At 40.3% G+C, this 27,646-nt stretch overlaps 1 protein-coding gene across 6 annotated transcripts in view; it reads right to left on the reverse strand.

Annotated features, from left to right (window-relative positions):
• Nucleotides 1–27,646, reverse strand: part of OCA2 (OCA2 melanosomal transmembrane protein) — a 310,825-nt gene that overhangs the window by 133,853 nt on the left and 149,326 nt on the right. For all 6 annotated transcript variants that reach the window (XR_011486403.1, XM_070463932.1, XM_070463928.1 and 3 more), the window contains one exon: nt 18,579–18,711. Coding sequence is in view for 5 of the 6 variants with exons in the window: in XM_070463932.1 (XP_070320033.1) it covers nt 18,579–18,711 (133 nt within the window). In the remaining variant the exon portion in view is untranslated. The remainder of the gene's footprint in view (nt 1–18,578; nt 18,712–27,646) is intronic.

The raw sequence follows: 27,646 nt of genomic DNA on the forward strand, positions 1-27,646 counted from the left end.
GACAGACAGATACATTGATTTCTTCTTTCAAATATCCAGCGGTTCCTCATGATCTTTAGGGAAAACTCAAGATCCCTAAAGTGGTCCCTAAAGACTGAAGATCTTCAAATGATGAGTGTCATTGTCAGCTTTGTTCCCACTGTATAAGTTTTAGCTGTTGCTTTTTGCTGACTGGCCCTGACCAGGACACATTATCGGATGCCTTATCTCTGCCTCTCTGATTACCACCAGCCCCTAGGAGCTTCTCAAGCAACCTCAGACAAAAACATTACCATGTGGAATTTGCTCTCTCACAGGAGGTGGCTCTAATTCAGGAGTCTCAGGGGAAGACACTGAGGCCAGAAGTTGATAAATGAACTTAAACTATTGTAAGATTCTTATACTTCATGTTAAGTAGTATAGTATCACTTGAAATTAGTTATAAAATTATAAATAAAATCACAGTTAGAAAAATATAACATGATGATACAATTAAATTCAGCCATGTCACTAATCAGATTAAATATCAATGACCTAAACATACCAATTTAAAAGACAGTCTATCAGATTAGATAAAAAACAAGACCCAACTGTAAGTTATTTGCAAGAAATGCACTTTAAATATACACAAAAAATGTTAAAAGTGAAAGGATGACTTTAAAAAAAAATCAGACTAACAGCAGTCAAGAGAAAGCTGGAATTGCTACATTAAGATCAAATTAGATTTCAGAGCAAAAATATTACTATGGATAGGGAAGGTCACTACATAATAATAAAGGTGTTAATTTTTCAAGAAGATACAGTAATGTTAAATGTTTATGTACCCTATTTCCACTGATCTCCAGTAACATAGTGGGGACCTACCAACTTGATGAGTTCATGTTTCATTGCCCTATCTTTTTGCCTTTTCATGCTGTTCATGGAGTTCTCAAGGCAAGAATAGTGAAGTGGTTTGCCATTCCCATCTCCAGTGGGCCACATTCTGTCAGATCTCTCCACCATGACCCGTCTGTCTTGGGTGGCCCCACATGGCATGGCTTAGTTTCGTTGAGCTAGACAAGATGTATGCAGCTCAGGAAGCAACAGTTAAAACTGGACATGGAACAACAGACTGGTTCCAAATAGGAAAAGGAGTACATCAAGGCTGTATATTGTCACCCTACTTATTTAACTTCTATGCAGAGTACATCATGAGAAATGCTGGGCTGGATGAAGCACAAGCTGGAATCAAGATTGCAGGGAGAAATATCAGTGACCTCAGATATGCAGATGATGCCACCCTTATGGCAGAAAGTGAAGAAGAACCAAAGAGCCACTTGATGAAAGTGATGGAGGAGAGTGAAAAAGTTGGCTTAAAGCTTAACATTCAGAAAACTAAGATCATGGCATCCAATCCCATCACTTCATGGCAAGTAGATAGGGAAACAGTGGAAACAGTGACTGACTTTGTTATTTGGGGCTCCAAAATCACTGCAGATGGTGATTGCAGCCATGAAATTAAAAGATGCTTACTCCTTGGAAGGAAAGTTATGACCAACCAAGTTCAGTTCAGTCACTCAGTTGTGTCCAACTCTTTGTGACCCCATAAATTGCAGCACGCCAGGCCTCCCCATACATCACAAACTCCCGGAGTTTACTCAAACTCATGCCCATCGAGTCGGTGATGCCATCCAGCCATCTCATCCTCTGTCGTCCCCTTCTCCTCCTGCCTCCAATCCCTCCCAGCATCAGGGTCTTTTCCAATGAGTCAACTCTTCGCACGAGGTGGCCAAAGTATTGGAGTTTCAGCTTCAGCATCAGGCCTTCCAATGAACACCCAGGACTGATCTCCTTCAGGATGGACTGGTTGGATCTCCTTGCAGTCCAAGGGTCTCTCAAGAGTATTCTCCAACACCATAGTTCAAAAGCATCAACTTTTCGGTGCTCAGCTTTCTTCACAGTCCAACTCTCACATCCATACATGACCACTGGAAAAACCATAGCCTTGACTAGACGGACCTTTGTTGGCAAAGTAATGTCTCTGCTTTTTAATATGCTGTCTAGGTGGGTCATAACTTTCCTTCCAAGGAGTAAGCACCTTTAATTTCTTGGCTGCACTCACCATCTGCAGTGATTTTGGAGCTCAAGAAAATGAAGTGTGACACTGTTTCCACTGTTTCCCCATCTATTTCCCATGAGGTGATGGGACCAGATGCCATGATCTTAGTTTTCTGAATGTTGAGCTTTAAGCCAACTTTTTCACTCTCCTCTTTCACTTTCATCAAGAGGCTTTTTAGTTCCTCTTCACTCTCTGCCATAAGGGTGGTCATCATCTGCATATCTGAGGTTATTGATATTTCTCCCTGCAATCTTGATTCCAGCTTGTGCTTCTTCCAGCCCAGCATTTCTCATGATGTACTCTGCATATAAGTTAAATAAGCAGGGTGACAATATACAGCCTTGACGTACTCCTTTTCCTATTTGGAACCAGTCTGTTGTTCCACGTCCAGTTCTAACTGTTGCTTCCTGACCTGCATACAGGTTTCTCAAGAGGCAGGTCAGGTGGTCTGGTATTCCCATCTCCTTCAGAATTTTCCACAGTTTATTGTGATCCACACAGTCAAAGGCTTTGACATAGTCAATAAAGCAGAAATAGATGTTTTTCTGGAACTCTCTTGCTTTTTCGATGATCCAGTGGATATTGGTAATTTGATCTCTGGTTCCTCTGCCTTTTCTAAAACCAGCTTGAACATCTGGAAGTTCATGGTTCACATATTGCTGAAGCCTGGCTTGGAGACTTTTGAGCATTACTTTACTAGCGTGTGAGATGAGTGCAATTGTGCGGTAGTTTGAGCATTCTTTCGGCATTGCCTTTCTTAGGGATTGGAATGAAAACTGACCTTTTCCAGTCCTGTGGCCACTGCTGAGTTTTCCAAATTTGCTGGCATATTGAGTGCAGCACTTTCACAGCATCATCTTTCAGGATTTGAAATAGCTTAACTGGAATTTCCATCACCTCCAATAGCTTTACTCATAGTGATGCTTTCTAAGGCCCACTTGACTTCACATTCCAGGATGTCTGGCTCTAGGTCAGTGATCACACCATTGTGATTATCTGGGTCGTGAAGATCTTTTTTGTACAGTTCTTCTGTGTATTCTTGCCACCTCTTCTTAATATCTTCTGCTTCTCTTAGGTCCATACCATTTCTGTCCTTTATTGAGCCCATTTTTGCATGAAATGTTCCCTCGGTATCTATAATTTTCTTGAAGAGATCTCTAGTCTTTCCCATTCTGTTGTTTTCCTCTATTTCTTTGCACTGATCACTGAGGAAGGCTTTCTTATCTCTCCTGGCTATTCTTTGGAACTCTGCATTCAAATGGGAATATCTTTCCTTTTTTCCTTTGCTTTTCGCTTCTCTTCATTTCACAGCTATTTGTAAGGCCTCCTCAGACAACCATTTTGCCTTTTTGCATTTCTTTTCCATGGGGATGGTCTTGATCCCTGTCTCCTGTACAATGTCATGAACCTCCTTCCACAGTTCCTCAGGCTTTCTGTCTATCAGATCTAGTCCCTTAAATTTATTTCTCACTTTCACTGTATAGTCATAAGGGATGTGATTTAGGTCATACCTGAATGGTCTAGTCGTTATCCCTACTTTCTTCAGTTTAAGTCTAAATTTGGCAATAAGGAGTTCATGATCTGAGCCACAGTCAGCTCCCTGGTCTTGTTTTTGCTGACTGTATAGAGCTTCTCCATCTTTGGCTGCAAAGAATATAATCAATCTGATTTCAGTGTTGACCATCTGGTGATGTCCATGTGTAGAGTCTTCTCTTGTGTTGTTGGAAGAGGGTGTTTGCTATGACCAGTGCGTTCTCTTGGCAAAACTCTATTAGCCTTTGCCCTGCTTCATTCCGTACTCCAAGGCCAAATTTGCCTGTTACTCCAGGTGTTTCTTGACTTCCTACTTTTGCATTCCAATCCCCTATAATGAAAAGGACATCTTCTTTGGGTGTTAGTTTTAGATGGTCTTGTAGGTCTTCATAGAGTTGTTCAACTTCAGCTTCTTCAGTGTTACTGGTTGGGGCATAGGTTTGGATTACTGTGATATTGAATGGTTTGCCTTGGAAACGAACAGAGATCATTCTGTCGTTTTTGAGATTGCATCCAAATACTGCATTTCAGACTCTTTTGTTGACTATGATGGCTACTCCATTTCTTCTAAGGGATTCCTGCCCACAGTAGTAGATATAATGGTCATCTGAGTTAAATTCACCCATTCCAGTCCATTTTAGTTTGCTGATTCCTAGAATGTTGACATTCACTCTTGCCATCTCCTGTTTTTGACCACTTCCAATTTGCCTTGATTCATGGACCTAACATTCCAGGTTCCTATGCAATATTGCTCTTTACAGCATCAGACCTTGCTTCTATCACCAGTCCCATCCACAACTGGGTATTGTTTTTGCTTTGGCTCCATCCCTTCATTCTTTCTGGAGTTATTTCTCCACTGATCTCCAGTAGCATATTGGGCACCTACCGACCTGGGGAGTTCCTCTTTCAGTATCCTATCATTTTGCCTTTTCATACTGTTCATGGGGTTCTCAAGGCAAGAATACTGAAGTGGTTTGCCATTCCCTTCTCCAGTGGGCCACATTCTGTCAGACCTCTCCACCATGACCCGACTGTCTTGGGTGGCCCCACATGGCATGGCTTAGTTTCATTGAGTTAGACAAGACTGTGGTCCTGGGCACAGGAGGGCTGAGAGGAGCTACTCCACCTTCAAGGTCAGGAGGGGTGGCCATGAGAAGATACCCCTCATCCAAGGTAAGGAGCAGCAGCTGCACTTTGCTGGAGCAGCCGTGAAGAGATACCCCACGTCCAAGGTAAGAGAAACCCAAGTAAGGCAGTAGGTGTTGCGAGAGGGCATCAGAGGGCAGACACACTAAAACAATAATCACAGACCAACCAAGACAGCATATTAAAAAGCACAGACATCACTTTGCCAACAAAGGTCCATCTAGTCAAGTGGTTCCCGTGGTCATGTATGGATGTGAGAGTTGGACAATAAAGAAAGCTGAGCACCAAAAAACTGATGCTTTTGAACTGTGGTGTTGGAAAAGACTCTTGAGAGTCCCTTGGACTGCAAGGAGATCCAGCCAGTCCATCCTAAAGGAGATCAGTCTTGGGTGTTCGTTGGAAGGACTGATGTTGAAACTGAAACTCCAATACTTTGGCCACCTGATGCGAAGAGCTGGCTCATTGGAAAAGACCCTGATTCTGGGAAAGATTGAGGACAGAAGAAGGGGACGACAGAGGATGAGATGGTTGGATGGCATCACCGACTCAATGGACATGAGTTTGGGTAAACTCCAGGTGTTGGTGATGGACATGAGAGGGTAACAGGTGGGAAGGCCAGGGGTCTCCAAATGGAGGAAATAGGCTGCAAGTGTCAGGCATTTTTATCTCTCTTAAGCAGCAGGAGGAAACAAATTAGCATTATTTTTTTCCTTCTCTATACAAATTTAAAAGGAGGTTTCTCTTAAAATACTGTGTTGCCATGACACCTGGTTTCACCTGAAGCTAAACTATTCTCAAACCCTGAGTTAACCAATACATTTTTCTTATGGAAATATTTATCTTAAGCTATGTTAACGTGCTGTGCATTTACCCCAAGTCTGTTCCGCCAAATGGCTCAGAACCTACTTGACAAACCAGTATGTTATACTCAGATATTGTTCCCCTAATCTATGTAAATGAAACTATTTGTATGGTAATCTGCCCTTCTACAAGATTCAAGTCAATCATTTTATGGCCTGGGATGAATCATCTGGTGCCAAGATTATCCCAAAATACATCTTATGGATGAGGGGCCTGGTGCCATTCTGAGTTTTAAGACATTCCTTTCTTTTCATTAACAGACTGCTAGTGACTATATAACATCCAGCTGAAGACTAGCAGGGGGGTACTCTTTCTGCCCCCTTCTGATGCCTATGTCAGAAGCTTTCTCTATCTCCTTTATACTTTAATAAAACTTTATTACACAAAAGCTCTAAGTGATCCAGCCTTGTCTCTCGCCTCAGATTGAATTCATCTCCTCTGGAGGCCAAGAATCCCGGTGTCTTATCGTTCAGCAAAAACCTTTCAGACAGGGAAGCCTGGAATGCTGCGGTTCATGGGGTCACAAAGTTGGACAAGACTGAGCAACTGAACTGAACTGAATAAAATTCTGAAATATGTAAAGCAAAAATCTTAGAATTACAAAGATAAAAAGTCAAATTCACAGTCATAATCAAAGATTTCTATATATACCTCTCAATAACTGATAGAACATGTGGACAGAAAATCAGCAAGAATATGGTCATATTGATCATATTAACATAACTGCAAACAACAATGGCAAAAAACACATTCTTTTCTAGTACAAGTAGAATAGTAGAATATTTATGAAAATAGACCACATTTTACCATAAAAACAGGTTTCAATAAATTCAAAAAGAATCAAATTTTACAAAATATATTCTCTGATCATTGTGAAATTACATTGCTGTTGTTTGTTTAGTCTCTAAGTCATGTCCAACTCTTTGCAACCCCATGGACTATAGCCTGCCAGGCTCCTCTGTCTATGGAATTTCTCAGGCAAGAATACCAGAGTGGGTTGCCATTTCCTTCTCCACAGGATCTTCCCAACCCAGGGATCAAACCCATGTCTCCTGCTTGGCAGGTGGATTCTTTACCATTAAACCACCTGGGAAGCCCATGAAATTAAATTAGGTAACTGCAGAAGTCCCCAAATTTAGTGCAAGTGAAGAAATTTAAAATATCCAAACATCAAAGGAGAAATAAAAATAGAAATTAGAAACTAATTTGAACTGAATCAATTTCCACTAAAACCAATAACCTCAACTCTAACATTAAGAAACTAGTAAGTGGGGAGTGCAAGAAGATGGGAGAGGAATAAGAGGAGAAGATCACCTTCTTCCCCACAAGTACATAAAAAATTTGTCTGAATATAAAACAGCTCCTACAGAACAACTTCTGAACAACAGTAGAAGACCCCAAATTTCCAAAAAAGGCAAGCCAATCTCCTTAGAAAGAGGTAGGAAAGAAGATAAAGACTAAAAGAGACAAAGGATTTCAGAATGGGACTTGCACCCCAGGGGAGGGAGTCGTGAAGGAGGGAAAATTTTTTGGACACTAGGAAACCCCCTCACGGGCAGAGTCAGGGAGCGAGCTTTGGAACCTCAGAGGGGAGTGTGATGGTGACAGGGGGCTCAAGAGACAAAACAAAATTCACTACAGAAATTATTGCCAAACAGCACTTCTCAGCCGAGAAGCAGCTCACATGCCTCTGCCCGAAGCAGAGGGTGGGGGAAGGGTGCCAAGGCACAGACTCAGGTATCAGATCCCAGAGAGGGGATCAGGGTTGGCTTCCATGAGGACACTCTGAGGGGGCCACTTTGACACAGTGGACAGAGTCCAGAGAAAATACGAGGCATCCTAGAGTGGCAAGAAGTTGTTGTTTTGGGGAAACTTAACACCACACTCATAGACAGTTTTGGTGGCTGCCAAATCTGGCAAAACCTGTCAGAGTGTCATCTGTGGAATTAAACACAATTGCCACTGCCAAAGCCAGGGAAAGTGTCTGAGACAGCAGACAAAACGCTACGGATGCAGTCCTGACCCTGGAGGTGGTCAAAACTGCCTGGTTATGAGCCGGCACAGGTTACTTTCCACACCTTGCCAGAAGGTTAATCACCTTGACTCTTTCTAGGGACCCATAATCTGAGGCCAGTTCCTCTGGGAGAGCGCACAACCAACCCCAGACTGTACCAATATCCATCAAGTTCTATTTCACAGGCACTCCCTGGTGCATCCAAATTCTGGCTGCCATGTCTTTCCCACTTCTCAGCCTGACTGAACAAATGAACCTCAATAAGCCTTGGCCTTCACTCTCTTGAGGCTAGGCATGGAACTGAGTGAACTTTAGGGGCAACTGTGAACGTTAGGAGTAAGCACAAACTGAAGTAAGGCCACATCTGAGATTGGGCTGATCACACACTGCCCACAACAGGTCCAGAGACCTTCCTAGAAATATTGGAGGACTTTGGTGTGAGTCTCACTGGGTGTGCTGGGCTCTTGAGTGTTGCCTTCAGCAAGAGTCTTGGGGTTTAGTCTTCTATGTTGTGTGGCTTGTGAGGTCTTGGAGTTCCAGTAAGGGGTCAGGCCTGAACACCTGAGGTGGGAGACTCAACTCCAGGATTTTGATCCACCAGAGGACTCCTGACCCCAGGAAACATTAATAGGCAAGAGCTAAGGGCCTCCATTGCAACACTAAGGCCGAGTCCCACCCAAAGGCCAGTAAGATTCAGTGCCAGATGCCCCACACCAAACCTTCAGCAAAATAGGAACATAACTCTGCACATTAGCAGACAGGCTACTCAGAGCCATACCAAACCCATAGATACCCCAAAACTCACTACTGGATATGGCACTGCCCTTCAGAGAGATAAGATTGCGCTCCATTCACCAGAGCACAGGCATGTCTCCAAACCAGGAAATCTGCACAAGGCACTGGTACAACCCCACCCATGGGGGCAGACTCTAAAGTTAAGAGAAATTATGTCCTTCCAGCCTGCAGAAAGGAGACCCCAAACACAGTAAATTAAACAAAATGAAAAGACAAAGAAAGATGCAGCAGATGAAAGAGCATGGTAAAAATCCACAAGACCAAACACATGAAATTGGCAGTCTACACAAAAAATAATTCATAGTAATGATAGTAAAGATGGTCCAAAATCTTGAAAATAAAATGGAGGCATCAGATAAATAGACTGGAGGCACAGATCAGAAGATACAAAAAATGTTTAACAAAGGACCTTGAAGAATTAAAGAATAAACAATCAACAATGAACAACACAGTAACTGAGATTACAAATACACTGGGGGGGAGCTAACTGTAGAGTAACCGAAGCAGAAGAAAAAAATAAGTGAACTGGAAGGTAAAATGCTGAAAACAACTGAAGCAGAAAAAAATAAAAAGAAATGAGAACAGTCTCAGAGACCTCTGGGACAACATTAAGTGTAACAACATTCAGAATCATAGGGGTCCCAGAAGAAGAAGATAAAAGGAAAGGGCATGAGAAAATATTTGAGGCTATTATAGTCAAAAAATTTCCTGTAATGCGAAAAGAAATAGCTACCCAAGTCCAGGAAGCCCAGAGAGTCCCACACAGATAAATCCAAAAAGAAACATGCCAAGACACATATTAATCAAACTAACAAAAATTAAACACACACACAAAAAAACAAATATTGAAAGCAGCAAGGGAAAAGCAACCTATAGCATACAAGGGGATCCCCATAAAACTAAGAGCTGATCTTTCAACAGAAACTCTTATACAGAGTGAAGTAAGCCAGAAAGATAAAGACCAATACAGTATACTAATACATATATATGGAATTTAGAAAGATGGTAACGATAACCCTATATGCAAAACAGAAAGAGACACAGATGTACAGAAAAGAATTTTGGACTCTGTGGGAGAAGGCGAGGGTGGGATGTTTCGAGAGAACAGCATCAAAACATGTATATTATCTAGGGTGAAACAGATCACCAGCCCAGGTTGGATGCATGAGACAAGTGCTCGGGCCTGGTGCACTGGGAAGACCCAGAAGGATCGGATGGAGAGGGAGGTGGGAGGGGGGATCGGGATGGGGAATACATGTAAATCCATGGCTGATTCATGTCAATGTATGGCAAAAATCACTACAAAATTGTAAAGTAATTAGCCTCCAAATAATAAAAATAAATGGAAAAAAAAAAAAGAAACTCTGCAGGCCAGAAGGAATGGCAGGATATACTTAAAGTGATGAAAGGGAAAAACCTACAACCAAGACTACTCTACCAAGCAAGGATCTCATTCAGATTTAAAGGAGAAATCAAAAGCTTTACAGACAAGCAAAAGTTAAGAGAATTCAGCACCACCAAAACAACTCTACAACAAATGCTAAAGGAACTTCTCTAGACAGGAAACACAAAAAGGAAAGGCATATAAAACAAACACAAAACAATAAAGTAATTGGTGAAAGCATTTGTTGTTCATCTGTGTCCTACTCTTTTTGACTTCACGAAATGTAGACCACCAGGCTCCTCTATCCACGGGATTTCCTAGGCAAGAATACTGAAGTGGGTTGCCATTTCCTTCTCCAGGGGATCTTCCCAACCCAGGGATTGAACCCAGGTCTCCTGCATTGTAGACAGATTCTTTACAGTCTGAGCCACAAGGGAAGATTCAGAATCATATATATAAAGAAATTGGCTAAACATAAAAAATAATATGATCTTCTCAATAGATGCAGAGAAAGCCTTTGACAAAATTCAACACTCATTTCTGATAAAAGCTTTCCAGAAAGTAGGCATAGAAGGAACATAACTCAACATCATAAAAGCCATATACAGTGAACCCACGGCAACCATTATCTTCCATGGTGAAAGATCAAAAAGCATGTCCTCCATAATCAAGAATAAGATAAGGGTGCCTATTCTCACCACTTTTATTCAACATAGTTTTGGAAGTCCTAGCCACAGCAATCAGAGAAGAAAAAGAAATAAAAGGAATCCAGATTGGAAAAGAAGTAAAACTCTCACTGTTTGCAGATGACATGATTCTCTACATTGAAAACCATAATGATGCCACCAGAAAACTAGAGTTAATAAATATTGTAAAATCACAGGATATAAAATTAATACACAGAAATCCCTTGCATTCCTATATACTAACAATGCAAAATCAGAAAGTGAAATTAAGGAAGCAATCCTATGCACCTCTGCAACAAAAAGAATAAAATACTCAGCAATAAACCTACCTAAAGAGACAAAAGATCTGTATGCAGAAAACTATAAGACACTGATGAAAGAGATCAAACACACCACAAACAAATGGGGAGATATACAATGTTGGAAGAATCAATATACAAAGTTGGAATCAATATGCAAGGTTGGAAGAATCAATATTGTGAAAATGACTATACATACTACAAAATGCTATCTACAGATACAATGTGATCCCTATCAAATTACTAATGGTATTCTTCACAGAACTAGAACAAGAAATTTCACAATTTGTGTGGAAGCACAAAAGAACTCGAATAGCCAAAGCAATCTTGATAAAGAAGAATGGAGATGGAGGAATCAAACTTTCTGACCAGATTATACTATAAAGCTACAGTCATCATGACAGTAAGGTACTGCCACAAAAACAGAAATATAGACCAACTGAACAATATAGAAATCCCAGAGATAAACTTAGTCCCAAGTACCTTACCTTTAACAAGGAAGGCAAGAATATACATGGAGAGAGACAGCCTCTTCAGTAAGTGGTATGGCATAACTAGACAGCTGCTTGTGAAAGGATGAAACTAGAACACTTCCTAATTCCACACACAAAAGTAAACTCAAAATGGGTTAAAGATTTAAATACAAGGCTAGAAACTATAAAGCTCTTAGAAAAAAAGCATAGGCAGTACACTCTGACATACATCACCGAAAGTTCCTCTTTGACCCACATCCTAGAAAATGGAAATAAAAACAGAAATAAACAAAAGGAACTTAATTAAATTTAAGAACTTCTGCTCAATGAAGGTAACAATTAGCAAGATTAAAAGACAACTCCAGAACAGGAGAAAATAATTGCAAATGAAACAACTGATAAAGAGTTAATATCCAGACTATATAAGCAGTTCATAGAGATCAAATTGCCAACATCTGTTGAATCATAGAAAAAGCAAGAGAATTCCAGAAAAATATCCACTTCTGCTTCATTGACTACACTAAAATCTTTGATTCTGTGGATCACAACAAACTGGAAAATTATTCAAGAGATGGAAATACTAGATCACCTTACTCTCCTCCTGAGAAATCTGTATGTAGGTCAAGAACCAAGAGTTAGAACTGGACATGGGACAATGGACTGGATCAGAATTGGGAAAGAGGTATGTAAAGGCTGTATATTGTCACCCTGCTTATTTAACTTATATGCAGAGTACATCATGCAAAATGTCAGGCTGGATGAAGCACAAGCGGGAATCAAGATTGTTGGAGGAAATATCAATGACCTCAGATATGCAGATGAGACCACCCATATGACAAAAAGCAAAGAGGAACTAAAGAGCCTCTTGATGAGGGTGAAAGAGGAGAGTGAAAGAGCTAATTTAAAACTCAAACATTCAAAGATCATGGCATCTGGTCCTATTACTTCATGGCAAATAGATGGGAAACAGTGGAAACAGTGACAGACTTCATTTTCTTGGGCTCCAAAATCATTGCAGATTGGTGACAGCAGCCATGAAATTAAAAGACACTTGCTCCTTGGGAAAAAAGCTATAACAAACCTAGACAGCATATTAAAAAGCAGAGACATTACTTTACCAACAAAGGTCCATCTAGTCAAAGCTATGGTTTTTCCATGCATGTGAGAGTTGGACCATAAAGAAAGCTGAGCACCAAGAACTGATGCTTTTGAACTGTGGTGTTAGAGAAGACTTGAGTCCCTTGAACTGCAAGGAGATCAAATTAGTCAATTCTAAAGGAAATCAGACCTGAATATTCATTGGAAGGACTGATGCTGAAGCTGAATACTCCAATACTTTGGCCATCTGATGTGAAGAGCTGATTCATTAGGAAAGACCCTTATGCTGGAAAAGTCTGAAGGCAGGAGGAGAGATGCTTGGAGGATGAGATGCTTGGAAGGCTTCACCGACTCAATGGACATGAGTTTGAGCAAGCTCTGGGAGATGGTGAAGGACATATAAGCCTGGCATGCTACAGTCCATGTGGTCACAAAAAATCGGACACAACTGAGGGACTAAACAACAATGTGATCCAGCAATCCCATTCTTGGACATATATCTAGAAGAGATGAAAACTCTAATTCGAAAAGATATATGCATAACCAAGGCCTGGAAATAATCCAAGTGTGCATCAATAGATAATTGGTAAGAAGATGTGGTATATATGTATTATAATGGGATATTACTCAGCCATAAAAGAGAATGAAATATTGCCATTTGCAGCAGCATGGACATAGAGAATACTGTACTATGTTAAGTAAGACAGATAAAGAAAAAGTATTATAGGATATTTGTGAAATCTAAATATTGTACGTAGAAACTAAAAATAATACAAATAAATCTATGTGCAAACCAAACAGATTCACAGACATAGAAAATAAACTTATGGTAACCAAAAGGGAAGAGGAGGGGGAGACATAAATTAGGAGTATGGGATTAACAGATACAAACTACTATGCCTAAAAGAGATAAGGAACTGTATCTGTTTAGTACAGGGAATTACACTCCATATCTTATAATAAACTAATGGAAAATAATCTGAGTATATATATATAATTTGCATATATAACTGAATCACTTTCTTGTTAACTGAAACTATACACAATATTGTAAATCAGCTGTACTTCAATTTTAAAAGTTCTATAGCTATTAAAGGATAGCGAAAGACTATTGTAAACAATTTTAGAATAATTCTTTCAACAACTGAGTTTGTACAGGAACAAATTCCTTTAAAGGTGGAAACCGTTCGGGGCTCAGAGCTTGAAGTGTGAACTCCTCTGGGCCCACCGGCGTAATAAACCTGAGTTCTCCAGCTCAAATAAATAAATAAAGGTGGAAACCACCAGTGAGCCCTTATGAAGAAAGAGATAACCTTAATAGCTAGCCTATATCTATTAAAGAATCAGTATTTGTAATTAAAAACTAGAAGGAAAGGAGAGAGGGAGGGAGGGAAGAAGAAATCAAGGGAGACAGGGGTGTAAGGAGGGAGAGAAGGAGGTTCAACTCTAAAATATTCTGGCAAACATTTAAGGTAAAATATAATAGCAATTTTACACCATCTCTTCCCAAAAGCTGAAGAGGAGGGTATACTTATATATTCAATCTTTTGAGGACAGCAAAAAGTATATATTTTAAGAGAGGATATTACACACAAATATCCCTACTGTACACAAATATAAAAAATTCTATTAAAATTTTAGGAAGAAGCACCATGTGTTGATATTTGATGACCAGAGGGGTCATCATGACTCTGGTAATTGTTTGTGCTTTTCAATTAGTAAGTCAAATTCTCTCCCATGCTGATCACTTGGTAGGCTGACTCAACCCAGCCCCTGCAACTGGCAGAGCCTGGTGACAGTCAGAGGAGCTGAGTCATTCAGTGGCAGAGTGGAACATATGGTTCTCTCTGGTCTCTATGATAACCAGCAGCTCACGGCTCTGAGAACTACTGAACAGAAAGCACTGTGATCCCACAGTGGACATTAGGCCAACATAAAGTAGACTTACTAAGATTTCAGGGCTACTTATTGTGGTATTAGCTCACTTCAGGTCAGTAGCTCAAACGTGTCCAACTTTTTGTGACCCTTGGACTGCAGAGCAGCCAGGCTTCCCTGTCCATCACCAACTCCCAGAGCTTGCTCAAACTCATGCCCATTGAGTCGGTGATGCCATCCAACCATTTCATCCTCTGTCATCCCCTTCTCCTCCTGCCTTCAGTCTTTCCCAGCATCAGGGTCTTTTCCAGTGAGTCAGTTCTTTTCATCAGATGGCTTGGAGCTTCAAGCTTCAGCATGAGTCCTTCCAATGAATATTCAGGACTGATTTCCTTTAGGATGGACTGGTTGGATCTCCTTGCAGTCCAAGGGACTCTCAAGAGTCTTCTCCAACACCACAGTTCAAAAGCATCAATTCTTTGGTGCTCAGCTTTCTTTATAATCCAACTCTCACATCCATACATGACTACCAGAAAAACTATAGATATGACTAGATGGACCTGTGTTGGCTAAGTAGTAATTCTGCTTTTTAATATGCTGTCTAGGTTGGTCATAGCTTTTCTTCCAAGGAGCAAGGGTCTTTTAATTTCATGGCTGCAGTCACCATCTGCAGTGATTTTGGAGCCCAAGAAAATAAAGTCTCTCACTGTTTCCATTGTTTCCCCATCTATTTGCCATAAAACAATGGGACCGAATTCCATGATCTTAATTTTTTGAATGTTGAGTTTTAAGCCAACTTTTTCAGTCTCCTCTTTCACTTTCATCAAGAGGCTCTTTAGTTCTTCTTCACTTTCTGCCATAAGGGTGGTGTTATCTGCATATCTGAGGTCATTGATATTTTTCCTGACAGTTTTGATTCCAGCTTGTGCTTCATCCAGCCTGGCATTTTGCATGATGTACTCTGCATATAAATTAAATAAGCAGAATGACAATATACAGCCTTGACATACTCCTTTTCCAATTTGGAACCAGTCCATTGTTCCATGTCCAGTTCTAACTGTTGCTTCTTGACCTGTATACAAATTTCTCAGGAGGCAGGAAAGGTGGTCTGGTATTCCCATCTCTTGAAGAATTTTCCATAGTTTGTTGTGATCCACACAATCAAAGGCTTTGGTGTAGTCACTAAAGCAGAAGTAGATGTTTTTCTGGAACTCTCTTGCTTTTTCGATGATCCAACAGATGCTGGCAATTTGATCTCTGGTTCCTCTGCCTTTTCTAAATCCACCTTGAATATCTGGAAGTTCATGTACTGTTGATATCTTGCTTGAAGAATTTTGAGCCTTACTTTGCTAGTCTATGCAGGAGAGTTTTGAGCATTACTTTGCTAGTCTATACAGTCAGCAAACAAAACCAGGAATTAACTGTGGTTCAGATCATGAACTACTTATTGCAAAATTCAGACTTAAATTGAATAAAATAGGGAAAACCAGTAGACCATTCAAGTATGATCTAAATCAAATCACTTATGATTATATAGTGGAAGTGACAAATAGATTCAAGGGATTATATCTGATAGAATGCCTGAACAACTATGGATGGAGTTTCGGGACATTGAACAGGAGGTCATCCCCAAGAAAAAGAAATACAAAAAGGCAAAATGGTTGTCTGAAGAGGCCTTACAAATAGCTGAGAAAAGAAGAGAAGCAAAAGGCAAAGGAGAAAAGGAAAGATATACCCATTTGAATGCAGAGTTCCAAAGAATAGCAAGGAGAGATAAGAAAGCCTTCCTCAGTGATCAATGCAAAGAAATAGAGAAAAACAATAGAATGGGAAAGACTAGCAACCTCTTCAAGAAAATTAGAGATACCAAGGGAATATTTCATGCAAAGGAGGGCACAATAAAGGACAGAAACTAACAGAGGCAGAAGATATTAAGAGGTGGCAACAACACACAGAACTATACAAAAAAGAGCTTCATGACCCAGATAACCATGATGGTGTGATCACTCAACTGGAGCCAAACATCCTGGAATGTGAAGTCAAGTGGGCCTTAGGAATCATCACTATGAACCAAGCTAGTAGAGGTGATGGAATTCCAGTTGAGCTATTTCAAATCCTAAAAGATGACACTGTTAAAGTGCTGCACTCAATAAGCCAGCAAATTTGGAAAACTCATCAGTGACCACAGGACTGGAAAAGTTCAGTTTTCATTCCAGTCCCAAAGAAAGGCCATGCCAAAGAATGTTCAAACTGTAGCATAGCCAAGCCTATTCTGACATGTCTTGGACACATCAGAGACCAGTTGAACCCAAATCTCTGGGGTAAGGCTTAGGAATCTGTAGTTATACCAAGCAATTCAAAATCAGAGATCCCTATACCCAATAATGGCTATTGCTCTGGATCTGCACAGTTCACTGTGTGCTGATGTACAGCCTATGTTGCCATTACCATAGGGTTCCAGCACTATCCATATCCCAACCATTCTATCCCACTTCCCTCGAAGCTTCCCTCAGCTCCTTATTCATGATGAGTGGAGGAGTCAATACACAGATTTGTTTTTTATGCTTCCAAATCAGTATGTCCAAGTTAATCTCAAGATAGGACTCTCCAGAAGAGTTTATTCACAGCACAGATTTCCTAGGCGTGGGCCTGATAATCTGTATATATAATGATTATTTCTGAGTAATTCTGATCACCAGCGAGGTGGAGGGATATTGGGGAAGAAGGTGCAACTGTGCCCACGCAAGCTTTTAAAGACAGTTTTTCAGGCAAGAATACTGGAGTGGGTTGCCATTTTCTACGCCAGAGAATCTTCCTGACGCAGGAATTGAATCCATGTCAGTTGGGTCTCCTGTATTGGCAGGTGGATTCTTTACCACTGGCACCACCTGGGAAGCCATGAACATGAATATGTTCTTTTTTCTCAAGAAAATCACATACTCTGCTCTGCAAACCACCGGGGTGAATAATTATCAATTTTACTAAGAAAACACATTCTTCCTAAATGAAGTTAACTATGTTACATGGCAGGAAGCTTCCATGGCCCTGGAAGCAGACAAAAAGACTATTCCATTTGGCCCCCGGCATCCATGTCTGTGTCCCCTTCCCTCCAGCCCCCATACTGAAACCAGCCCCCATAGTTTTGAGCTTCTTTGGTGAGGCCCATTCCTATGTCCACAGGAGCTGCCCCACTTATCTTGCAACTATATAGCCTTCACTAAGGGCCAGGCCAAGAGGCTGCCCAGGAAATTCCTGATTATTGCTTATATTTAAAGTACTGCTTTTATATTTACAAGGGCACTCCAATTTTTGTGCAATCAATAAATATGGTCTAGAATAGATATTTCTGCTTATCATCCCATTTATCTGGTATAGGTGGGTGATTCAATTCTCCTAGGAACAAGCTGGTTTTATATAGATGACTTGAGAAGGTATATATGACATTTTCCTAGTTAGAACAAAAACAGTTAAATTCTGAATACAAAAGTCACGCAGGAAAGAAAGGCAGATCTACCTTGTAAAGTCACCATCTGATGAGCAGAATGCTGGTGAGAACACACTTAGATTCCCAGCCATTTATACAGAAATGGGAATTGATTGCACTTATTTCACATGCTAGCAAGATTATGCTCAAAATCCTTCAAGCTAGGCTTCAGTAGTACATGAACTGAGAACTTCCATATGTACAAGCTGGATTTAGAAAATTTTCAAAATAACATCTACTTCTGCTTCATTGACTACAATAAAGCCTTTGACTGTGTGGATCACAACAAACTGAAAAATTCTTAAAGAGATGAGAATACCAGACCACCTTACCTGCCTCCTGAGAAGCCCATATGCAGCACAAAATGTAACAGTTAGAACTGGACATGAAGTAACAGAGTGGCTCAAAAATATAGAATACAGTCTATATGCTCTGCTATTTGTACTAAATACAGGTGGTTCAATGCTATCATGACATGCAAACTGTATGCAGTGCACATTGCTTCCCACATGTAAACACATTTCATTCTGTAGAAAACTAGAGACACAGTTCATGGATTTAAAGCCCCTGAAAGTGCACTGCCTACAAGGAGGCAGACGGGGACATGCTAGTATCCCAATGACGGATACTTCTCTGGTATTCTACATGGCATTATCCTCCTGCCTTTTTTTTTTTTTTTTTAACGGAATAAGTTATTTTATTACAAGAACAAAACAGACTTGCTAACTTTTTGTCTAATTTCACCCATATTACAAATGCAAATTATCCTCCTGTCTTTTTGTGGCAACCTCCCCCAGAAAATAATATTGTGTTAGTAAACTCTGAAGCTGTATGAGGAGGTGCTTCTACTCACCAACGATCTCACTGGGTTCCTTGTTATAGAGCTTTTTGTTCCAGTAAAGCAGTCTGAGGAGTGGAAAGGAGAACAAGAGAACGAAGCAAATCCCAGCAAACATGTGTGCTGTAAACCCAGCGAAGTCCAGACCCTGGAAACAGGAAAGGAGACGTGAAACCACAGGCAGCACAGGCACATCCTCATGGCAGGGCCCAGGGAAGCCTGAGATCAAGGGCTGGGGAAGCTACACAAAGCCCACAGAAGAGGCACTCTTCACCGCAGTTTTGCAAACATTCAGGATTTGTTTCTTTCATAATAAAAAAACCAGTTATTACCTGAAGGACAAGCAACCTTGGAAGGAAACAAAAACAGGTCATCACATCTTATCCCAACCTTAGCTGGTTCTACTTCACCACTACACTGACATGTCCCCTGGGATCTGGTGAAACAGGACAGAGGGAGACAAAACATAGAACTATCACTGCTATATGTAAAATAGGTAACCAACAAGAACCTGTTGTTATAGCACCAAGAACTATGCTCAGTATTTTATGATAACTTATAAGGCAAAAGAACCTGAAGCAGTATATATATATAACGGAATCATTTTGCTATACACCTGGAACTTACACAATGTTGTAAATGAACTATACTTTAAAAGAAAGATGGTAATGATAACCCTATATGCAAAACAGAAAAAGAGACACAGATGTACAGAACAGACTTTTGGACTCTGTGGGAGAAGGCGAGGGTGGGATGTTTCATGAGAACAGCATCGAAACATGTATATTATCTAGGGTGAAACAGATCACCAGCCCAGGTTGGATGCATGAGACAAGTGCTCAGGCCTGGTGCACTGGGAAGACCCAGAGGGACCGGGTGGAGAGGGAGGTGGGAGGGGGGATCGGGATGGGGAATACATGTAAATCCATGGCTGATTCATGTCAATGTATGAAAAACCCACTACAATATTGTAAAGTAATTAGCCTCCAACTAATAAAAATAAATGGAAAAAAAAGAAAATAAAAGACTATGAGGCAATATTCATCTATTTGAAGGTAAATTGCATTTTCTTAAATACTTCATTTAAGTCAGTGCTATCGATATGAAAGAGCATTGCCATGCCTGGGAAGCACAGTCCTCCACAGGTCACCTAGCGGCCATCAGCACTGAAGAACCCCAGGGGGTCCCAACCAGCCCCAAGGGCCCCAGGCAGGAGCCCTCTCCTCCCCTCACAATCCTTTGCCGGTGTCTGGGCTCTTTTCCACAGTCAGCTGCTGAGGATATTTTTGTTGTTGGATGAAATCTCCACTAGGTTGATTTGTAAGGGAATAAGTCAGCAATGATATTGGTCAGTTTCTCCCTTTCGTTTTCACTGTGCTTAAACCTTCAGCAAATACAGGTGACACCCTCTGAGACCCTCGCAGGACAGATTAGATTGTTGTCCCCATGAACTGGGCTGCGAGAACCAGTTTCTCACTCGCAGAAACTCCTGAACCACTGGTCCACAAAACAGGGTCAGAGGCACAATGACAGAACATTGGGGGAGACTCCCAGGCAGGACCAGTGGGGTGAATGGGATGTAAAGAGAGTAGGTGCCAGGGACACTAGTGACAAACTTGAGAGACCATTCCCAGGGCAGCAGTCAGGAAGGTCATCTTCTAAAGGCCTGAGTTGGAAGGAGTGAATTGAATATTAATTATTGTTGCTGGGAAATATTGAGGGCAAGAGGAGAAGGGGGCAACAGAGGATGAGATGGTTGGATAGCATCACTGACTCAATGGACATGAGTTTGAGCAAACTCCAGGAGATGGTGAAGGACAGGGAAGCCTGGCATGCTATAGTTCATTGAGTCTCAAAGAGTCAGATACTGAACAACAAATTATTGTTTATTAAAATTTACTTATTTGCCCCCCTCATTTCCAGAAAAGACCTGAAACCACTTATAACATTGCTAAAGATAAAACACAACTTAGAAACCATTATCACAACTTACAACCATTAGTAAGTTGTGTGAAAATTTAGGCTTGCCAGTGTACAATGATCTGAAGTTCTTAATCTCTTGCAGTTTATCTGCACATCCAGTGGCTGCCCTTGAAAATAGCATCTGAATGACAGATGGAATTATGTGAGGCTGATCATATACAGATAGCAGGGAAATCTATGAAGAGCTGGGACTCATGGCATGCTTTCAACGGCCATTAGAATTCATCGCGTTTCTGAGGATATCACCGTGGACGTTGCGTCTTTAGAAGGCATGCCCCAAATATCTTTTTTTAAAATGTCCAAAACACTTTTTAAATGAAAATCATTTCATTTGTTTTAAATCAGGAACAAAATAGGAAACTTTTGAGTCAAAGAAGATAGCTTAAAATATATTAATGTATTTCCTGTGTATGAATTCAGTCATGAAATGTAATTAATATTTTTTGGAGGGAGGAGCTCATGAAGGCCGAAGTACTTATATCCTGAATATTTATGGGTCCCTTTGGAACACAATACAGATGTCCCCCATTTTTTGAAATTTCATTTTATGCCACTTTGCACCTGTTTTCACTAAGGAAGAAATCTGAAGAGGATTTTTGCTTTTAGGAAAATAAGTGATTGTTTTCTCACTCTATGCCATTTTGACTTCTGAAAGTTTATATGGGAAAGCTCTATTTTTGGATAGTAAAGAAAACCTGTAGCAAAACTGTTAATTTTTCTCCCATTAGAAATGATGGAGCAGATGAAGGAAAAATCAGATGAAAAGGGTGAAGTGAGAAAGAAAAGGACAAAAGGGGTCTTGGAAAGGCCTCCACACCGAAAATAACACAGTGTTGAAAAGAAGTATTTGGTTGCTTCTAGAATTGTAATGAGTAGATTTTTTAAGTAAGAACAATATAAAATGGAAAAATCCAAACTGAAAATTAAAAAACACAGGCAGGTGCACGCACAATAGGCTGCATATATGTTTTCTAAGCTTGTTAGGTGCATGTGTCAGGGCTTCCTTGCTGTTTTTACATGTTGCTACAATTTCCTAGACTTGTCTCTTTAATATACTCAGTAACAAAACTACCTACTGTCATGCTTACATCAGTGCAGTACTTAAAGGCAGCCCTTTCTTGCAAAGTACTGGTTCTGTTTCTTCCCTTTCCTCTCAGCCTCATTTTGACTACACTAAGCCGCTTTCTTCTTAATTTTCCACAATGTCCTCATTTGATAAAGTGGTCAAATGCTGAGGCATATAAAATAATCAAGGATCCCTCAGAATCAGATTAGAACATCCAGAGCCTAATAAACTACATATGTTTAAGGGATATCTGGCTCCTGGCCCACCAATTCCATTTTCTAGGGATGAAGCTGTCAGGCTAGCTTTGTGAAAGTCAAAACAGTCAACTGGATTGTAGCAGGGTAATTCAAGAAACAATTTTGGTTTGAACCCCACTGATACAATTACTTCAAAGAAATTCTCTTTACGTGTCTAAAGTAAAACTACTGAATGTTTTACTAAATATCATGGTGTAATTTGAGGATAGAAACATGTCTGGAGACCCAGCAAGCAGATGACCCCTGCACTGCAGAATGGATGTAATCCAGGTAGAGCATCTTGAGTGTGAGGGATCCATCAAGTATGTGGAGTTTAGGGCATTGGCATGCATGATCTGAGGAAGGTGAGACTCTGGCAGAGACAGAAGTGGGCAATCCTGGCATTCAGGTAACACTGCAAACCACTAAGGGCATAAGCTCCACCAGAAAATGCTCACCTAACAGGAAAAAGAGTCAAAAAAGCCGAACCCCAAAATCAATAGATGTTGAATATGTGTGGAAACAGAAAACTCACAAAGGAGACTAAGAAAAACTTCCAAAAGAGACAGGGTGGGAACGATCAGAGACCAACACCATTGAAGTTCTGGATGGAGGAGGTCAGCGGATGGAGGAGCAGAAGAGCACCCCACTGGCACAGTAGCCTGGGGGCAGAGCCAGGAGGAAGATCCCAGGGGCATAGGGTCTGGGGGCCTAGTGCAAAAGACCTGAAGAATGTTCAAGTGCACGCATATCTGGGTCACAGTAGGAAATGCCTTCCTGTGATGGGTGAAATGCCATTCAGGAACACAAGGTAGGTACATGGCTCTCCTAAAGAAACTTTTCTAGTGCTGTTTAAAAGGTGTTTGAATAATCATGCTCATTAGTGGGGAGTCTCTCTAGAACAGGCAAAAAGGAGCAAGTGTAACCAACAAGGGAGGACTATCTCCCCATTGGCCAGTTGGGAGATGAAAGGACAATGTGTCATTACACATGGGATCCTATAGCATGGTAGATTGTGCCTATGCCAGGAGAGAACCAGTGGGCACTGGAGGTCTGCCCATCTGCCTATTCAGTACTAGAAATTCTGCCAACGAGACCCATCCCAAGAGATCCTTGAGGAGTGAGCAGAATGCAAAGGGTGACTTGGAATAATTTTCCTCACAACTTCCTGTAATTTCTGACTAATTCTTACACAGAGAAAGCAGAGATTTTTCAGATGTGATTTCTTGACTCTTATGAGGCCTATTGGTGATTTTTGTTTTGTTTCTGAATTTTATTTTATATTGGAATATAGCTCTTTTACAAGGTTGTGTTAGTTTCAACTGTACAGCAAAGTGATTCAATTATACATATACCTAAATCTATACTTTGCCAGGTTCTCTTCCCCAAAAGGTTATTACAGAATCCTGAGTAGAGTTTCCTGTGCTATATAGTAGGCTGTTGCTGATTACCTATTTGGTATATACTACTGTGTTTCTCTTAATCCCAAACTCCTAATTTATCCCTCCTCCTACCTTTATGTCAGCAAGTCTATTTCTGTTTTGCAAATAAGTTCATTTATATACTTTTTTAGATTCCACATATAATTGATATCATATATTTATTTTTCTCTGATTTACTTCACTTTGTAAGATAATGTCTAGGTCCATCCATGTTGCTGCAAATGGTACTGTTTCTTTATATGGCTAAGTAAATTTCTATTGTATGTATGTACCACATTTTCTTCGTCCATTAACCATGAACGTTAGGTTGATTCCACATCTTGATGTTGGAAATAGTACTGTCTTGAACATCATGGTGCATGTATCTTTTCAAATTGTGGTTTTCTCCAGATATATGCCAATGAGTGGGATTGTTGGATCTCATGGTAGTACTATTTTTCGTATTTTTAAAGAACTTCCATATTGTTCTCTATAGTGGCTGTACCAATTTAGATTCCCACCAATGATGTAAATGGATGCCTTTTTTCCCTATCAGTTCAGTTCAGTCGCTCAGTCATGTCCGACTCTTTGCGACCCCATGGACTGCAGCACGCCAGGCTTCCCTGTCCATCACCAACTCCTGGAGCTTACTCAAACTCATGTCCATCGAGTCGGTGATGCCATCCAACCATCTCATCCTCTGTCGTCCCCTTCTTCTCCTGCCTTCACTCTTTCCCAGCATCAGGGTCTTTTCCAGTGAGTCAGTTCTTCACATCAAGTGGCTTGCAGCTTCAAGTTTCACCTTGAGTCCTTCCAATGAATATTCAGGACTGATTTCCTTTAGGATTCATTGGTTTGATCTCCTTGCAGTCCAAGGGACTCTCAAGAGTCTTCTCCAACACCACAGTTCAAAAGCATCAATTCATTGGTGCTCAGCTTTCTTTAGAGTCCAACTCTCACATCCATACATGACTACAGGAAAAACCATAGTTTTGACTAGATGGATCTTTGTCAGAAAAGGAATATCTCTGCTTTTCAATATGCTGTCTAGGTTGGTCGTGGCTTTTCTTCCAAGGAGCAAACGTCTTTTATTTCATGGCTGCAATAATAATCTGCAGTGATTTTGGAGCCCAAAAAAATTAAGTCTGCCACTGTTTCAATCCTTTCCCCATCTATTTGCCATGAAGCAATGGGACAATTGCTAAGAATGCCATGATCTTAGTTTTCTGAATGTTGAGTTTTAAGCCAACTTTTTCAGTCTCCTCTTTCACTTTCATCAAGAGGCTCTTTAGTCCTTCTTCACTTTCTGCCATTAAGGGTGGTGTCATCTGCATATCTGAGGTCACTGATATTTTTCCCAGCAATCTTGATTCCAGTTTGTGCTTCATCAGCCCAGCATTTCACATGATGTATTCTGCATGTAAGTTAAATAAGCAGGGTGACAATATACAGCCTTGACATACTCCTTTCCCAATTTGGAACCAGTCCATTGTTCCATGTCCAGTTCTAGACTGTTGCTTCTTGATCTGCATACAGATTTCTCAGGAGGCAGGTCAGGTGGTCTGAAGAACTTTCAGGTGGTTTGAAGAATTTTCCACAGTTTGTTGTGATCCACACAGTCAAAGGCTTTGGTATAATCACTAGAGCAGAAGTAGATTTTTTTTTAAATGTTCTTGCTTTTTCTATGAGCCAATGGAAGTTGGCAATTTGATCTCAGGTTCCTCTGCCTTTTCTAAATCCAGCTTGAACATCTGGAAGTTCATGGTTCATGTACTGTTGAAGTCTGGCTTGGAGAATTTTGAGCATTACTTTGCTAGCATGTGAGATGAGTGCAATTTGTGTGGTAGTTTGAACATTCTTTGGCATTGCCCTTCTTTGGGATTGGAATGGAAACTGACCTTTTCCAGTCCTGTGGCCACTGCTGAGTTTTCAAAATTTGCTGGCATATTGAGTGCAGCACTTTTTTTTTTTTTTTTGGTCTATTTTTTTCTTTTTTTTTTTCCATTTATTTTTATTAGTTGGAGGCTAATTACTTTACAATATTGTAGTGGTTTCTGTCATACATTGACATGAATCAGCCATGGATTTACATGTATTCCCCATCCCGATGCCCCCTCACCTCCCTCTCCACCCGATCCCTCTGGGTCTTCCCAGTGCACCAGCCCCAAGAATGCAGCACTTTAAAAGCATCATCTTTTAGGATCTGAAATAGCTCAACTGGAATTCCATCACCTCCACTAGCTTTGTTCGTAGTGATGCTTCCTAAGGCCCACTTGACTTCACATTCCAGGATGACTCCACATTCTAAGAGAGTGATCACACTATCGTGGTTATCTAGGTTATGAAGATCTTTGTTGTATAGTTCTTCTGTGTGTTGTTGCCACCTCTTCTTAATATCTTCTGCTTCTGTTAGGTCCATGACATTTCCTTCCTTTATTCTGTCCATTTCTGCCAATCTTTGCATGAAATATTCCCTTGGTGTCTCTAATTTTCTTGAAGAAGTCTCTAGTCTTTACCCATTCTATTGTTTTTCTCTATTTCTTTGCATTGATCACTGAGGAAGGCTTTCTTATCTCTCCTTGCTATTCTTTGGAACTCTGCATTCAAATGGGTATATCTTTCCTTTTCTCCTTTGCCTTTCACTTCTCTTCTTTTCTCAGCTATTTGTAAGGCCTCTTCAGACAACCATTTTGCCTTTTTGCATTTCTTTTTCTTGGGGATGGTCTTGATCACTGCCTCCTGTACAATGTCATGAACCTCCATCCATAGTTCTTCAGGCACTCTGTCTATCAGATCTAATCCCTTGAATCTATTTGTCACTTTCACTGTATAATCATAAGGGATTTGATTTAGGTCATATCTGAATGGTCTAGTGGTTTTCCCTACTTTCTTCAATTTAAGTCTGAATTTTGCAATAAGGAGTTCATGATCTGAGCTACAGTCAGCTCCTGGTCTTGATTTTGCTGACTGTGTAGAGCTTCTCCATCTTTGGCTGCAAAGAATATAATCAATCTGACTTTTGGCATTGACCATCTGGTGATGTCCATGAGTAGAGTCTTTTTCCTATACCCTCTCTAAAATTTACTGTCTGTAGGCTTTTTGATGATGGCTATTCTGAACTGTGTAAGGTGATATCTCATGGCAGTTTTGATTTCAGTTTCTCTAATAATTAGCAATATTGAGCATCTTTTCAGTCCCTATTAGTCATCTGTAATGTCTTCCCTGGAGAAATGCTGTTTAGGTCTTCTGCCCATTTTTTGGCTGGATTGTTTTCTTTTTTGATATTGATCAGCATGAGCTACTTGTAAATTTTTTGTTAATCCCTTGATGCTGTTTAGTCACTAAGTCATGTCCAATTCTTTGTGACCCCATGAACTGCAGCACACCAGGCTTCCCTGTCCTTCACTATCTCCAGGAGTTCACTCAAATTCAAGTCCACTGAGTTAGTGATGCTCTCTAACCACCTCATTCTCTGCCAGCCCATTCTCCTCTTGTTGATTGTATCACTTGCAAACATTTTCTACCATCCAGTGTCCTTTCATTGTCTTTTCATTCTGTTTATGGTTTCCTTTGCTGTGAAAAAAAAAAAAAAAACTTTTAAGTTTAATTAGGTCCCATTTATTTACTTTTGCTTTTATTTACATTACTCTAGGAAACAAATCAAAAAATACATTGCTGCAATTTATGTCAGAGAGTGTTCTGCCTGTACTTTCCTCTGAGAGTTTTATAGCATTCAATTAAAGCATTCAAAATCTTTATTCCAATCTGGGTTTATTGTTGTATATAGTGTTCAACAAAGTTCTAATTTCATTTTTCACATTTAGCTGTTCAATTTTCCAAGCACCACTTACTAAAGAGACTGTCTTTTCTCCATGGTAGAGTCTTACCTCCTTTGTTGTAGGTTAATTGACCATAGGTGTGTGGGTTTATTTCTGGACTTTCTATCCTGTTTTATTGATCTATATTTCTGTTTTTGTGCCAGTACCATACTGTCTTGATTACTATAACTTTTTAGCATAATCAGAAGTCAGGAAGCCTGATTCTGCCAGCTCCATTTTTCTTTCTCAGGATTGCTTTGACTATTTGGGGGTTTTTAAGTTTCCATACAAACTTTAAATTTTTTGTTCTAGTTCTGTGAAAAATACTACAGCAAATTTGATAGGGGTTTCATTGAATCTGTAGATTGCTTTGGGTAGTATAGTCATTTTGACAATACTGATTCTTCCAATCCAAGAATATGGTATATCTTTCCATCTGTTAGTGTCATCTTCAATTTCTTTTATCAGTATCTTATAGTTTTCAAAGTACAGGTCTTCTGCCTCCTTAGAAAGGTTTATTCCTAGGTATTTTATTCATTTTAATGTATGGTGAGATTGT

This window comes from Odocoileus virginianus, unplaced genomic scaffold (genome assembly GCF_023699985.2).
Source record: "Odocoileus virginianus isolate 20LAN1187 ecotype Illinois unplaced genomic scaffold, Ovbor_1.2 Unplaced_Contig_9, whole genome shotgun sequence".
Classification (NCBI taxonomy): Eukaryota; Metazoa; Chordata; class Mammalia; order Artiodactyla; family Cervidae; genus Odocoileus; species Odocoileus virginianus.